This window comes from Anopheles aquasalis, chromosome 3 (genome assembly GCF_943734665.1).
Source record: "Anopheles aquasalis chromosome 3, idAnoAquaMG_Q_19, whole genome shotgun sequence".
Taxonomy (NCBI): Eukaryota; Metazoa; Arthropoda; class Insecta; order Diptera; family Culicidae; genus Anopheles; species Anopheles aquasalis.
In genome coordinates, this window is record NC_064878.1 from 52,506,049 (window position 1) to 52,520,409 (window position 14,361).

Sequence of the window (14,361 nt, forward strand, 5' to 3'; positions counted from 1 at the left end):
TTTCTAAGGTAACGAGCGAGCGAGCGAGCGAGCGCGTGAGGAAGGAAGGTTGTTTTGATTATGTTGCCTTTGTCTTCGCGTCTCGCCCAGGTTAACGCCGGTGTACGGGTTTATGATGCTGCTGGATGCCACCTGGTTGATCCGGTTACAGGATGGACCGATCTGGACGCGTCTGGCCGAAACGGAACGTACCTTTTGCCGCAGCAACTGGTGGGCGAACGTGCTGTACGTCAACAATTATCTCACGGTATCGGAACCGGTAGGTGCTTTACGGCGTTGTGCTCGTTTATCAACCTAACTAACGGCTAATAGGTCTACTTACCCTTCGTGTTAGTTTTACAACCACCACTAATTGCATGCAATCTTCGGTCTGGATCGTAATGAGATGATGGATGTTATTATTACCCTTTTTTTTCTTAATGAACTATCATTATCAATCGCAGTAGGCCAGCGAGATTGTGAACTTAAACCAAGCCGGAAAAGGCCGTTAAACTGTTCTTCTTTCTGTTGACCTCTTACCTCCTCACAGTGCCTTCAGCAGAGCTGGTACCTGGCGACCGATTTCCAGCTCTTCATTCTCGGATTGCTGCTGCTCGGCCTCACGCTGCGTTATCCGAAAGCGCGGACACCACTGTTTGTGCTCGCTTCGGTCGCCTCCATCCTTGCACCGGCCATCGTAACGTACGTGCAGCACTTCGAAGGGGTGGTGATGCTGCGACCAGAGTAAGTGGCGATTAGTGTAAATGAGGGAGAGGAAGTGGAGAGGTTGAAATTTATTTGCGCTCCTTAAGGGCCCTTAAGTACGTGCTGTGGTACGATCCGATGTACCGCCTGATGTACATCCCGACGCACACCAACGCTGGCAGCTATCTGGCCGGTCTGATGGGTGGATTGATGTATCGCACGCTGAAACACCGTGGATTCGATGCTACCGACCGTCACTATAAGGTGAGTCCGAAAGTGGAAGGCCGTGCCATGTTTCTAATGCCGCTATGGCGTCCCACACCACTCGACAGCTCTTCCGTATCCTCTGTTTCACCACACTTCCGGTAGCGATAGCGATACTGTTCTCGGCGTACCTCTTTTACGCGTACGAGTTCGAGAAGCCCGCCCTCTGGATAGCACTCTATGCCGGACTGTGCCGCAATCTCTGGGGTCTCCTTTTTGCCATTCTGTTCGTGGGGTTGGCACTCGGTGTTGGCGTTGGTAAGTACGTTGTTATCGTCGTCATCATATTCAACATGTGATGCTCACGCACATTGCAGGAATCCTGCGGCGCGCTCTCTGTAGCCCCATCTTTCGACCGTTCGGCAAGGTGACCTACTGTGCCTTTCTGTGCCATCTCTTCATCATTCGCGTCACGTTGGGTAACGTGCGGCAGCCGGTTTATGTTAGCGACATGCGAATCGTAGGTCAATCTGCAGGGCAGGAATTAGCAGGCTCGAACGTCCTATAATGCCTTCGTTTTTCGTATCATCCGATAGCTCGTTTCGACGTCCTCCACGCTCGTGCTGGCCTATCTTATGGGAATGCTCATGTATCTGTTGATTGAGGCACCCTTTTCTAATGTTCAGATGGCGTTCCTCTCACCGAAGCACGGTACGTAGCGAATGAGCGATTTGGTGATTGATATCGATGAATGCCACCACTTCATCTTGATTTTTTTCTATCCCAGAGTGCGCTTACAAGGAGGAAATACAGTTGGTTAAGAATGGCGGAATGGTATCGATGCTGGGTGCTGTATCCGGAGAGGTAGATACGGCGATTGTGACATCATGATTTATATTCATTATCGCGAGGGTAAAATACAATAAATCATGTCGCGATAACTAACGCACTTTATGTGTAAAAGTCGTAGTTAATCTTTTTAACAAACAAGTTGGGAAATTGTGATGAAGTGGTATGTATCAGTTGCTACATATTTTGTACATTTATCAGTTTTATTCTCTCTCTCTCTCTCTCTCTCTCTCTCTCTCTGTTGAAATTGTCTTTTTTCTCCAATAAAAAGATAGAGGATAAAATACGGTAATGTACTGAAATTCTTGATATCCATTGTAAAAAAATGTATAGCAGGAATACCATGCGATTAACTTTGTTTCACTCACCATGAGGTTTACCCCATCATGGATTCATGCGTGAGTGATTGAAACGTTGCAAATTCACTATCCACCTCTAGATCACATCTTTATCGCATTCGCTCGTTATATGTGCTTTGGCATGTCACCGGCATTACCAGTTTCATTTCCTGCTTCACTGCAGGTTGGGTTGTTAGTTTAATCCTCCACAAACGACACTGCACCGTGTGGCCAACAAAGTAGAGTATTTAAAAGCTAAAAGCGCGTTCTAAGAAATGCGCAAATGCGGCTGCTTGGGGAGGAAATATGCGTTCTACAAATCTCAAAATTATGCATTCGCACTTTGTGGTGCTGCAGTGAGCCAGAAAACCCGTCCAGCTAGATAAAGTTTCCATTCCAGAAACTTCGGCCCGGGGTGCAGTGCAACTGGTGCAAAAAAAAAACCGATCCTTCTGATTACATTAAACTGGCAGTCGAGGGTACAGATGGAGCACAGCGTGATTGCATCAACACTTAGACTAGTCTAGTGATTGATGATGATCGGTTGTCAAAGGGTTGCCAAAGTGCAACCCTCACATTAAGATTCTCTTGCGGTGATACCGGAAAGCATTTGGAACATTCTACACATTGACGCACGCGTGTCACGAACGTTTGTTTCGTTTAATGGAGTGCCAAGTGCTAGGCTGCAATGTATAATTGGCTGCCTTGCGCGCCCGATGTAAATCTGTTAACAGCGGTGGTCCTTGTCGTGTGAGAGTATCCTGACAGCAACAGGCTAACGTGCCTTATCTAAATTGCATCCTTATCTTGTTAATTAAACGATGAATTGACGTTCCGACAACCGAAAGACAGGCACAGGCTCGTTTTCTAATATTCTGAAGTCCTCTCTGCGGCGATTAGATGCTCGCGTCACGATAATCATACACCTGCCCCACGATGCCATCGTGGTCGTGCGCCATTAACCGGTTTTCCGCGGTGCGAAAATATGCGTGAAGCTACGAGTGCGCGCTCGGACCCTGCTGCCCAGCTGCTCGACGGACCATTCATTCATTCGTTGCAGCAAACCGCGGAACAGCTGATCTGACCTTGAAAACCAGACGCGGCGCTACCATGCTGTGGGAGGGCGAGCTTTTCATGCCGCTCTTGATTGATTGAATGGTGACCACATCCCCATGATGGAACGATTTGCGATGGGTTTTTGTGGAAATTTGTTGATGAACAAACAGCACTTTCACCTTCATCATCAAATAGCGTTTTGTGGCGCGAGCACGCGGAGATTGCGACAGGGAAGACGAGGAACCCTGCCCCGGGGGTTTAATGTGAGATGCGTGCGCAATGAGTAATTGTCGTGATGGTGGATTTGGAGGTGCTATAAGGCACCATTACAGTAGCGCGAAAAATTAATGGAAGCTGCGGAATCAACGAATGCATTAATGGATGATCGGATAATCTACTCAATCGATGAGACATTTTTGGGGTCAGGTGGCTCATTGGGTTACTTTGCCGTTTCGTATCCTTTGTCTTTTGCAAATCGTTTGGTAAATAAATTGTTCTATTAATTATGGATATACATTAAATAGTAATTTAAATACTGTACCTTTTGTGATTTTTGCTTTTAATGAATAACGGTTTGCATGTGAAGACCACTAGAACCCCTTTTGTTGTTTGGCGAAGAACAAAAATTAATTGCACCAATTAAAGGGGCCAATGATTCTTATCGTTTGCTAGCTTAGCTGTCTCTGGATTCACTGGCAAGGATGTGCTGAAAGTCGTTCAATCGAACAACAATCTCGAGGCAGCAGCTTGTTCAAGATCACCTAGCCAAAGCCATTGCCCTGCGATTAACATTCGGAAGCAATCTGCTGCCATCTTTCCAAATGTTGCCGTTGTCAAAAATTCGCCTCAGATAACAGGTTATGACGAGATGCATCCTTGAACCTTTGCATCGAGACCATGAAAACCGACTAACCGGCAAAAGACCGTCCCAAAATACGGTTCCAGATTAGAAAAATATGCTTCCGCCATGTTGCCATTGTCACAAATTCTCATCATATCCGGTTTTTCTCGGAGAAATTGCAAAATGCATCCACAAACCTGTTTACCTTGCCGAAGATCGAACTCTAACGACTCACAATCCAGTTCAAAAGCAATACTGCGATTTGGTCGAGCCGGTCAAACCCTCCGAAAAACAAGTATCGCAACAAAAACGATGAAATATTCAAATTCATGGCCAAAACGAGTAATCCATTCGTACCGGCCGAGGCGTGGGGCAAGAAAGCACTCCGGCGGACCGGAGATTGCTTGCAGCAAAGCGTTTTCCTAACAAATCGATTAACGCCACCGGAGCGCTGGTGTTTGTTTCATTCCATAGCCCTTTGATGAAATGGAAAACTCTTGAGGGCATCAATGACGTCCTAAAAAGGGCGATACGAAATCGATGAAAAATTGGAAAATTCCAACACTTTGCCGTAGAGTTGAGGATTCGAATTTCTTCTGCCTACCACATCAAGCTCTACTGGCTTAGTTCAAACTCAGACAGCGATTTGACAAATTACATCTCCACCAACGCGCGATAGGAATGCAAATCAATCAACCACTGTTGCTTAGAACCATTTGTTGTCTGCCAACACGTCTCAACGGGAACACTAAGACACCGAGATGGAAGTGGAAAGTTCTAATGCCCCTAAGGGAACCGTTTGCTACAGATCACTGCAGGTATGCGTAACGACAGCGAGTCAATAGCGGCATCAGCAACAGCCACCCCATTTTTTTTTATAAGAGAAGGGGCTCGATGCCGTTCGATCGGTTCTCGACCACACCAGCACTCGATCAGTGTAGAGCCAACATCCGCGCTGGCAGCATCTCCTTCTCTCGCTGAGGCTAATGACACTAGTTAGACAGTTCGGCGGGTTCCTGTTTCGTTCGAAAGTGTCTAAAGTGAAGTGGCCAACCAAAAAGAACAAACGGAATTAAAATTAGCATGAAAACTCGATCAATCATGTGGCGACGACGGACGACTACTATGATCCCACCGAGTGTACCTTCCATCATCATCATAGTCACCATCGGTGTACTGTGTACCGGCGTGAGAGCGTTTGATGTGCTTTTCGGTTACAACCGTTAGTGTTCTTACTTTCCATCCCTTACTGCTACGAGTGAATCCTTCTCCAAGTGTCCTCTCTTCCTGTTTTTTTTTTGGTTTGTTTGCAGAAAGTGAATACTGGCAGATGCCTCAGCTGCAGGTATACGACAGTATGGAGAACTGTCTCCACAATCAGCCAACGGGTGTGTTTTGCGTGACGAAAGTGGCCATCAAACCGGACAGCCGGTCGACAGTTTGGAGACTCATCAAGGTACGGTGACGCGTGTGCGGCCCCCCAGGATGTGTGCTAACAAGTGTTTTACTGCGTTTACTCGTTTGCAGAAATACTCCAAATATACCTTCCAGTATAATCACGATGTGCTGACACGTGGTGTGTGCGTCGACAAGTGTGCTCGCGAGATGGAACAACTCACTGTGTCCGGTGTACCGGTGGATCGGTTTTATGAGCCAAAGTTTAATATCACCAAAAGGGTGCGTCCTGTTTGCGGGCACGATATTTTGTTCTATTGGCATTTTTTTAATTATTTTTTGCTATCGTTTGCAGTTCATTATGCCCGATTGGTTGCTTCCGAATGTGACGCATTACCGGAAATCGTTCGGTCGCCTGGTGAACGTTTGCCAAAATTATGCCCTTCGAACCCAGTACAACCTGAGCGGTTACATCGAGATTGAAGAGTGTACCACGAATGATACGCTTGTGAGACCTATGGGTAACCAGAGGGATTTGTGCCCAGAATAGAAGCACCAAACGAAGAGCTCAATCCGATCTTCTTGTTTTTTCCAATCCAATACAGATGCATACGATATCGCATACATAACACTGCTTGTGGTGCTGGTTCTAGTGACGATAGGATCTCAATGCTACGATTGCCGCTTAGCTCGAGCGTCCTCAGATGAAGACCATTACAGGCGTCCCCTTAAAAGGCGTGGTATGTGAATAGAACGACAATAGTGCCACAATATCTACAGTAAGTGAATTAATCGCTTGCGCTACTCCCTTTCACAGTCGATACAGTGTTGACGGCATTCTCGCTGCGCCGGAATTGGGCCGCGTTGACGCGCAAATCGTGTAGGGCACAGTACCAGCAGGATCTGTACTTTATCGACCAGCTACGCGTGTTGACGATGAGCGTCATACTGCTGCTGCACGTGTTCATCGGCATGTGCATGTTTACCGCTCAGAATCCACTGGCAATGGAGCAGGTTAGGAGGAGAAGGGTGCACCTACCGCACGGACCTAACGCTATTATCCTGCTCTGTGCTTTCGTTTCCAGTTCTCAGCACATCCGGTTTCGCAGATGCTTTTCTCGCTTGTCCCCGCACAGGTCGATATGTTTTTCAGCATCAGCGGGTTACTGATGGCGGTACAGTTCTTGCAGCACACCGAGAACAAGCGCTTTCAGTTCAGTATCCTCTGGCAGGGACTCGTAAATCGCTACCTTAGGTAAGCGAGGGAGCGAGAGGTTCGCAGACTAATCTTGAGATTATCACTGCTTCGCTTTGCTTAGATCTTTGCCCGTGTACGCGGTGCTTATGCTGTTCACCGTGTCCCGCTATGACACCTACCTGACGACCCCTTCCGGCTACAAGATCCTTCCGAAAATGCGCCTCATCTGTCGACAGAAGTGGTGGATCAACTTTCTATACATCAACAATTACTATCAACCGGAGGAACAGTGTCTGATCCACACCTGGTACCTGGCGGCCGATTTCCAGCTCTTCGTCGTGGGTCTCTGCGTCATGACGGCCCTGTGGCGGTTCCCTAAGGCCACATTCTGGGCGGCGACGGGCCTGGGGATGGCTGGATTTGTGCTACCGATGCTCAATACCTACCTGCATGCCCTCGATGCCATGATGCCGCTTACTATGAAGTGAGTTTCGGTCGATGCATCGCGATCGATAGCTGTTACTCACTTACTCATAATGATCCCACAGAGGCAGCGAATACCAGCTTTGGTATGATGAATACTTTGTCAAGTCTTACCAGGCGACGGAGATGCACTGCGCCAGTTACTTTGCCGGTATGATCGCTGGCCTGCTGTACCATCGAATCGCACGCAAAGAGTTAACGCTACCGCTCAGCACGGTAGGTGGCCTGGAGGGCTGGCACGATTACCATCGAATCTCATTTCAAATCCCTCCTGTCATCGCAGCTACGCATCGTGTTCAGCCTGGGTTCGATCGTAATCGCTGGTTTTGCACTGCAGGCGCCCCTTTACAATATGATCAACTTCACGAAACCGTCCGCCTGGATGGCACTACTTTCCGGGGTGCACAAGGTGTCGATCGGTGCCTTCTACTCGACGACCTTCCTGCTGCTCACCTTCCATCACCTCAACACGCCTCTAGGGCGTTGGTTCGCGGGTAACACACTGAGCAGAGTGCTGGCACGGTTAGGATTCGGATTCTATTTAATGCAGATGACCGTGCTGAAGATCGTATTCGCCAACTATCCCGAGGATACGCGCATCAATGTGCAACTGATCGTGAGGCGTTTCCCCGGACTTTAATTTCATTCCGATCACTAATCTGCTTCTCTTCCGCTCTGCCAGATATCAACCTACTGCTCAACGTTCGTGCTGTCGTACGCCATCGCGCTCGTAGCGTTTCTGCTGGTGGAAAAACCGTTCGATGTTTTGCTCAAACTGCTGCTCGGTAATGGTGGAACAAAACGGAAACCACCGGCGGTAGTGTCCACATCGGGTAAAGCTGCGAATAGAGAAGTCGCGATACCAACGATCATGAATGCCGCGAACGTGAAGCCAGCTGGATTGGAGGAACGTTGTTAATGGCGTAGCTGAGGCGATGAATTCTAACTTCTAGCATCTAGGAATTGGATTAAAGTAGGCCGTTCCCATGCTTAGCATTGTGTGGCATTAGAAAGTATTCAAATACTTTAATTTTCGTTTATACATTTAGGAGTATTGCGTGGAATAACCGGAATTCAGTAAACGACATCTCAGTTGCCTTTGTCTTCTTTCAGATATGTTGATTTCATACGTTCGCGACTCGGTTTGTCACTTTTTGGGGAACCTGCGTATCGAGATCAATAAAACATAATTAAGTCATAGCCAGAGCATACATTCTCCTGCTCCCGTTCACATCCTTACGAAGCAATCGTTTACAGATGGCTGCAATCGGAAACTCAACCAGAACGGCCAACACAAACGCGGACACATAACACCAGATCCACCCAGAAGCAACCACCTCGACCTAGAACGAGTAACCGAGGTATTGCATAATTAGTAATTTCCTCCGTTTTCCTCTCTGCCACTGCGCTGCGAGCGGATTCTTACAAAGATCCGCCAATTGTACTCGAGCCCGGTACCGGTGGCATTTCGAGCGTGAATTTTCAGCACCGAAAACTGCACCATAAACACTCCGTACGACAGACGACTGAGCAGCAGGACGGCGGGGTGTGTATGAAGCCGCGAGTATCTTGCACGCCACACCGTAGCACCATGGAGGAGCGCCACCGCACACATTACACCCCAGCTGCACCGATGAAGTGCACCGAAGATGGCATTCCACAACAACGGCTCGCTGTAGTCAAGGCGGTAGAAGATGAACGCCATCGAGGCCTGTCCAACGACCAACGCCAACGGTGCCCATCTCAGCACCCGTATGCCTTTGATCGATTCTAGCTCAAGGGAGGGATGCGTCTTCAGCCGATGATAGGCCAACCCGGCAAACAGTCCGGCAAAGTAGCTACACGTGTTCGTGTGGAACAGCATGTAGTCGTACTGGAACTCGCGGTGTGCGTAGAACACGAATCTTGGTTGCCTGGCGGGGAAAGTGGAACACATTTTCTAGTGAGTAACATCAACTGCTTGTTTCCAGCTCGAGCGCCAAACCTTTCTTACTTGAAAACGGTCAGCAGAATGCCGGGTATCTTGTGATAATAGAGATTGGCAGTTGGCACAACAAGTGAGAACACGACAGCGATCACTAGGAGCGGTTTAGTTAGCCTCGGATGCCGGTGGATGAGCAGCAGGAGCGGTAGCCCGACGAGAAAGAACTGAAAATCGGCAGCAAGGTGCCACGAATTCTGCATACACTGCGTAGCATAATAGAAAGAGGTTCGTTATTGCGCGACTGTTGCTGTCTATTGTCTGCAATAAGCGCTGCGCTCCCTACCATATTGTTGAATTGGAAGTAGTTATTCAAGAACAGAAAGTTAAGCCACCCATTCGCACGACAGTTGTCCCTTTCCGTCTCAAAGAACCGATAGTCACCGGGACCCTGGGACAACCGATCGAACCACGACACGTAGTACAGCCACACCAGAAACATGAGCGGAAAGACGCGAACGTAGCGAGCAAGAATGGCCTTCCCCAGGTAGGACGATCCGATGCGCCTGCCCGCAGCATACTGCATAAAGTACACCGCCAGCATCATGCCACTGATTGTGAAGAAAGTGTGTACCTGAAAGGGGAAAACGCTACCCAACGACTGCACTACCGGATGCGCATACAGTTCCTCCAGCAGCCGCATATTGGCCGTTGGAGCGGCAGTGTAACAGCACATCACGTGGATGGCTAGTATCGAGAACACCGACAGCAGCCGGAACAGCTCGACGAAGGCGAAATCACGTTGCAGTTGATTCGTTGGCGGTGCCACCAGTTGCGACCACGTTCGGCGCACCGAAAACTCCATCCAGAGAGGTAGTTCGGTGGTAGGTGGCGCAGCAGCTTCATTGTTGTTGTTAGTGGTGGTGATGGTGGTCCGTGATCCACGCCGCAAATCCATCGCGGTTGCATAGATCACTAGGGCGGTCAGTGTGAACACGAGTACAGCAAACAGCACATGGTACCCGCTGATCGATGTCGACTGGTGCGTTTCCTTGGTAACACAACGTTCCAGCTCGGAGTAGCCCGTGAGATTGTACCGCAACCAGAGGTGGTAGTTGGCGCAAATGTTGAGCAACCGACCGTACTGCTTTTGGTGAGCTGGAAGTTCGTCATCGGAGAGCAGCTTCAACAGAAGCTACAACAGAAAAGAGGGTGAGGAAATGGCAGTAAGCATCTAGGCCACCGATTAGACCGGAATTCGTGCCACTCACATAATGCTCCAAAGTCAAGCGCTCTGTGTCGAGGAAGGATTGCATAGCGGGCTCCAGGCCCTCCACCAGCGCCGCACAATCATCCACACACAGGCCACGATCGAGTAGGGAATGCTCGTGGAACGAAGGACGTTTCGAGTACCTCTGGTGCATAAGAAAAGAACCGAAAACATAATTCACTATGTTCGATTAATCGAACCCCAGCCATCGTGCTACCTCGATTGTGTTCCACAATGCGGACTGTGGATTCGGCCTGATGACCGTCTTCACAACACAGTACAAGCTGGCACTGTGTCGCTCGAAACAATCGGTTACATCTTCGTACAGGTACAGTGGTGGCATCGTTTCGTAATCATCTGAAAAAGGACACCCACGAAATAGAGCACAAAGCCACCACGGAGAGACACGAAACTCTCTACACGAAACATCACCTTTCAACGGCACTTCCTCGCTACCAGAAATACCGCTAGAACTACCTAGAAACACCAGGAAGCAAACCACAAAACGGATCCCTCTTCTGGGTGGAGCCATTTCCGATGGATCCACGTTCATCGAATGCCGAAACTGATCTGACAAGATCGGCATGCTCGTCCACGGAGCTCAGCCACAATCGTGTAACAAAAAAGACAACAGAATTTAAATAAAAAACACGTTATTTACATAAAACCTTGAGAGCCCTCCAGAGCTACCTCGGTTCCACCGCCAACACCGGGTGGCTGTTGGCTGCTGGAGATGGTCCCCCGGGGGGCTTCTAGTGTCTATTGACCTTCAAAACCATCTGTTGAGCATCGGAGCTCGGACGGAGCGGCTCTCAACGTGATTTACTTTCGTTACCGAATTCTAACGGCGTTGTTCTTTGTTATTTTTTTCAGTTTTTTTTTGTGGCATCGAATCCGTTAAAACAAATAAAAACAGAACACTCGATCACGTGGTGCTTTATCTATTTCTTCCCAAAGATAATTCTGCGCAGCAGGTCCATCGTCGGTTTCTCCACGGCCAGGTGTAGCACGATCGCAAGGAGGTAGGACACGAAGAACACCTTTAGGCCCATCCAAACCTAAAAACAAAGTAAAACCGTCAGTTAGAATGCTCAATTGTCTCCGCATTCTGTCAGCTTGTGCTCTTGCCACCTACCAGTAGCTCAGGGGAACCATGCAGCACGCTGGTTTCGTTGCTAAACATGATCCGAAAGATGGGAAAGTGTATCAGGTAAACACAGTAGTACAGTTTGGCCCCGAACTTGACCACGGCCGATCCTTGGAAGTCTGCAAAACGTTGTGGCAACATGTTAGTGAAGTAGTGACAACGCATCCCCTCGCTAACTTACCATTCTCCGTCAGTGATACGCGCAGGAACAGCGCACTAAAGAAGGCAGCCGCCGTGAGTTTGTAGAGTGCGTAGCAAGCCGCCAACCAGAGGCGATGACCGTCGGAGCTTTCGGAAGCTTCAATCGTAAGGCGAATGAACACGAGCAGCAGGAAGAAGGTGAACGCCATGAACTGGTTCAACGTGCGGCACACGGTGCTGTGGCCTGATCGACCGGAAAGCTCTCGGTAGCGATCGTACAGCAAGCCGGCGACCATACCACCGACACTCCAGCAGAGATTGTTGTAGAAGGGGGTGTACAGCCGCGCCATAAAGGCACTGTCGAGTAGGAAGAAACGCATCTCGTGCAAACTGAGCGGTCCTGTTGGATCGAACTCATTCCAGAGCACCGTCAGAAAGGGCCCCAGGAAGGAGCACACGATGGCACCGGTGATGATAAGTGGTGTCCTGTGGGGCCATCTGTGACGGGAGAGAACGAGAAATTTATGAAATACCCTTCACTTTGCCGAACCGAAATTCTCACCGAAAGGAGGCAACCAGCAGCGTCGAGATGACGATGAACAGTTGAAAGTCCGCACTAACGTACCACGAGTGTGGTAGACACTGTAATGGAGAGCGTGAACATCAACAAACATGATCGTGATCGTGTGCTAAGAGGGGGAGATGCGATGCGAACCGGTTCACGGGTGTTGTAGTTGGAGAGAAACAGCACATTGAGCCACCAGTGCGACCGGCACGCGGTTTGCTCCACGATCAGCTGACGAGGTGCGAGCGGTCCGGCCACGAAGCGTTCGTACGCGAGGGCACAGAAGGCGAGCGTGAGAAGATTGAGCGGTACCAGCCTTATCAGCCGGTTCACGATGATCGCCGCCAGTGTAGGTCGCGACGCTGGCGCCCCCCTTTGTTCCGATGATCTTCGATCGGCTACCAGCTTCACGGTCAACAGCATCGAGCTCATGGTGAAGTAGACGAGCATTAGAAACGGGAACGTAAGCTGGCTCAGCTTCACGTTCGGTTGGGTGAGAACCTGCGAATCCGATAAGCCACGGGTCGATTAGCTTTCGATCGATCGATTGCAAAACGCGAGCGAACGAGCGAGCGCGCCCCTGCTGCTTACCCGCTCTAGATCTGAGGTATCCTCCAGTGGCAGCATGAATGGACCGAACAGGCAACAATGTGCCAACACCAGCCCGACCAATCCGTAGCATTTGAAGATGTCAAACAGAAGGAACTGATGCTTGGCATTCGCTTTGCTCTTCGCCGCTTGTGTGCTGCTGCTGCTGTTGCTCCTTTTGGTGTGCGATCCTCGAGATTTGAAAAACAAATAGCACACGAAGATGGCGACAAAGGTGGAGAGCGTTAGAGTGACGGCTGATTGATACTGTTCGGGAGGCACGGGAGGAACACAGTATTCCACCTCCGTGTATGGCTGGACACCGGGCAGCTTGGTGCGTAATCCAGCAAGCACGCGCTCCTGGACAGCTAGTTCCGTGCGAGGATCCGCCTGATAGTCGTCCGGATAGAAGTGCCGCTCGAGCCGGTAGCGATCCGATCGGTTCCATGAGCTCGGTAGCTCCGTGCGTCTCCCAGAAATGTCACTGTTCAGTTCCGTGGCCGAGGCGGACAAACAGACACCCCATTCGAGGAGCGTTCGGCGGAAGTGCTTACGATCGTCCACCGGAAGGAAAGGTCCTGCCACGTGCCGGATGCCGTCCTCGGGAAGGATGACTCTCGCCATGCAGTACCGTACCGGTTTGTCCGTCCTGGCGCTACACTCGTTCCAATCCTCTAGAACGTACAGTGAACGGAAGACACCTTCGCCATCGGATGTGACCTGATGCAGCGAGCTGATTGCAAACAGAAGCACCAGTAGCACCACGAACTGGGATCCATACCGGAGGCACATCATCGAATGCGCTCGAATAGACGACTCGGGAAGGACTATCTTCTATCAGCTGGCATGCAGGAGCATAGCTACCGCTACCGTCACGGAACTAAAGCGCCTGTGCCGCCTTATCAGCTGTCCAGCAGGACAGCACGTTGCACGTTGCTTCTTTCCATCTCTCTTTCGCTCTCATCTTACAGACGAACGAGGAAGCCCTACAAATCATTAAACAGATCGATTTTGACCGCGGTCAGACGGTCACCGCGGTGCCGGCGTGTTTACGGATGGTCCGAGGTCCAACACGACGTGGTGACGTTCGCAGTCACAGTCACAATCAAATGTCTGGCGCATTTTACGATTTGAATATGAATCGGAGCTCAATAAAGAGCATTTATAATTAAGCTGCACTGGAAGATTAACATACCGGGATCGTACATTTTTAAATGGCTGAACGGACGAGATGCGAGGTTGAATCTGTCAAAGAGAGGCGTCATAAATAAGCAAACATACTACTTCAGTAGGCCGTGTTCGTCCGTTCGTCGGTTGCGTGCTTCTCGCACCGAACTCACACTTTGGCGCCTACTACTGCGCTAGCACGCCGAGTAGACATCACAGATGCAGCAGCGGCAGCCCTACCGTAAATATTTGCCGATTACTCTATGGCGTGAGTCGCACATTGGGTTCGCGATGCGATCACAGCAGTACAATTCACTGCAAATGCTTCTGACCTGCACCTTCGACCCCCCTTGCATCGACGCTGAATTGTTGTTTTGCATGTTTGCCGACATGTCTGGCCGTACAACCGGCGTGCCATATTAGCAGATCATTGTGTGTCACCAGCCAATTACGGCCTTTCACGTGCCGCAAACCGCTAGCCACCATTATCCCAACGAGATAGGAGCATCCTCTC

At 49.8% G+C, this 14,361-nt stretch overlaps 4 protein-coding genes across 6 annotated transcripts in view; 2 read left to right on the plus strand and 2 right to left on the minus strand.

Annotated features, from left to right (window-relative positions):
- LOC126576753 (nose resistant to fluoxetine protein 6-like) overlaps nt 1-1,779 on the plus strand; it is a 3,323-nt gene extending 1,544 nt beyond the window's left edge. Inside the window, exons 6-13 of the mRNA XM_050238058.1 lie at nt 1-8; nt 91-259; nt 530-723; nt 792-948; nt 1,017-1,206; nt 1,266-1,408; nt 1,485-1,599; nt 1,676-1,779. The exon at nt 1-8 is cut by the window's left edge and continues 165 nt beyond it. Coding sequence (XP_050094015.1) covers nt 1-8; nt 91-259; nt 530-723; nt 792-948; nt 1,017-1,206; nt 1,266-1,408; nt 1,485-1,599; nt 1,676-1,779 — 1,080 coding nt within the window. The remainder of the gene's footprint in view (nt 9-90; nt 260-529; nt 724-791; nt 949-1,016; nt 1,207-1,265; nt 1,409-1,484; nt 1,600-1,675) is intronic.
- Nucleotides 1,780-4,921: 3,142 nt separating this feature from the next.
- On the plus strand, nt 4,922-8,424 carry LOC126575317 (nose resistant to fluoxetine protein 6-like). Of its 3 annotated transcripts, XR_007608260.1 has the most exons (12): nt 4,922-5,194; nt 5,286-5,428; nt 5,500-5,649; nt 5,723-5,888; nt 5,973-6,107; nt 6,185-6,381; nt 6,453-6,622; nt 6,687-7,049; nt 7,114-7,264; nt 7,332-7,664; nt 7,731-8,021; nt 8,162-8,424. XR_007608260.1 is itself a non-coding variant. In XM_050235950.1 (11 exons), the coding sequence occupies exons 1-11, from the start codon at nt 5,056-5,058 to the stop codon at nt 7,965-7,967; spliced, it is 2,142 nt and encodes a 713-aa protein (XP_050091907.1). In that variant the 5' UTR covers nt 4,944-5,055; the 3' UTR covers nt 7,968-8,146. The 3 variants fall into 3 exon arrangements, 2 of the variants coding, with proteins under 2 accessions (XP_050091907.1, XP_050091906.1); XM_050235950.1 differs by lacking the exon at nt 8,162-8,424 and having other exon boundaries at nt 4,944-5,194; nt 6,453-6,580; nt 7,731-8,146; XM_050235949.1 differs by lacking the exon at nt 8,162-8,424 and having other exon boundaries at nt 4,945-5,194; nt 7,731-8,145.
- LOC126575316 (uncharacterized) lies at nt 8,084-11,027 on the minus strand. The gene is made up of 8 exons (XM_050235948.1): nt 10,672-11,027; nt 10,457-10,596; nt 10,241-10,384; nt 9,316-10,164; nt 9,042-9,235; nt 8,475-8,961; nt 8,289-8,391; nt 8,084-8,211 (listed from the first exon to the last, which is right to left on the minus strand). Exons 1-8 carry the CDS (start codon nt 10,823-10,825, stop codon nt 8,138-8,140), a joined length of 2,145 nt encoding a protein of 714 aa, XP_050091905.1. The 5' UTR covers nt 10,826-11,027; the 3' UTR covers nt 8,084-8,137.
- A 134-nt stretch (nt 11,028-11,161) lies between these two features.
- On the minus strand, nt 11,162-13,494 carry LOC126575320 (uncharacterized). The gene is made up of 6 exons (XM_050235952.1): nt 12,684-13,494; nt 12,243-12,593; nt 12,090-12,169; nt 11,568-12,025; nt 11,375-11,505; nt 11,162-11,297 (listed from the first exon to the last, which is right to left on the minus strand). The coding sequence occupies exons 1-6, from the start codon at nt 13,473-13,475 to the stop codon at nt 11,181-11,183; spliced, it is 1,929 nt and encodes a 642-aa protein (XP_050091909.1). The 5' UTR covers nt 13,476-13,494; the 3' UTR covers nt 11,162-11,180.
- Nucleotides 13,495-14,361: the final 867 nt, after the last annotated feature.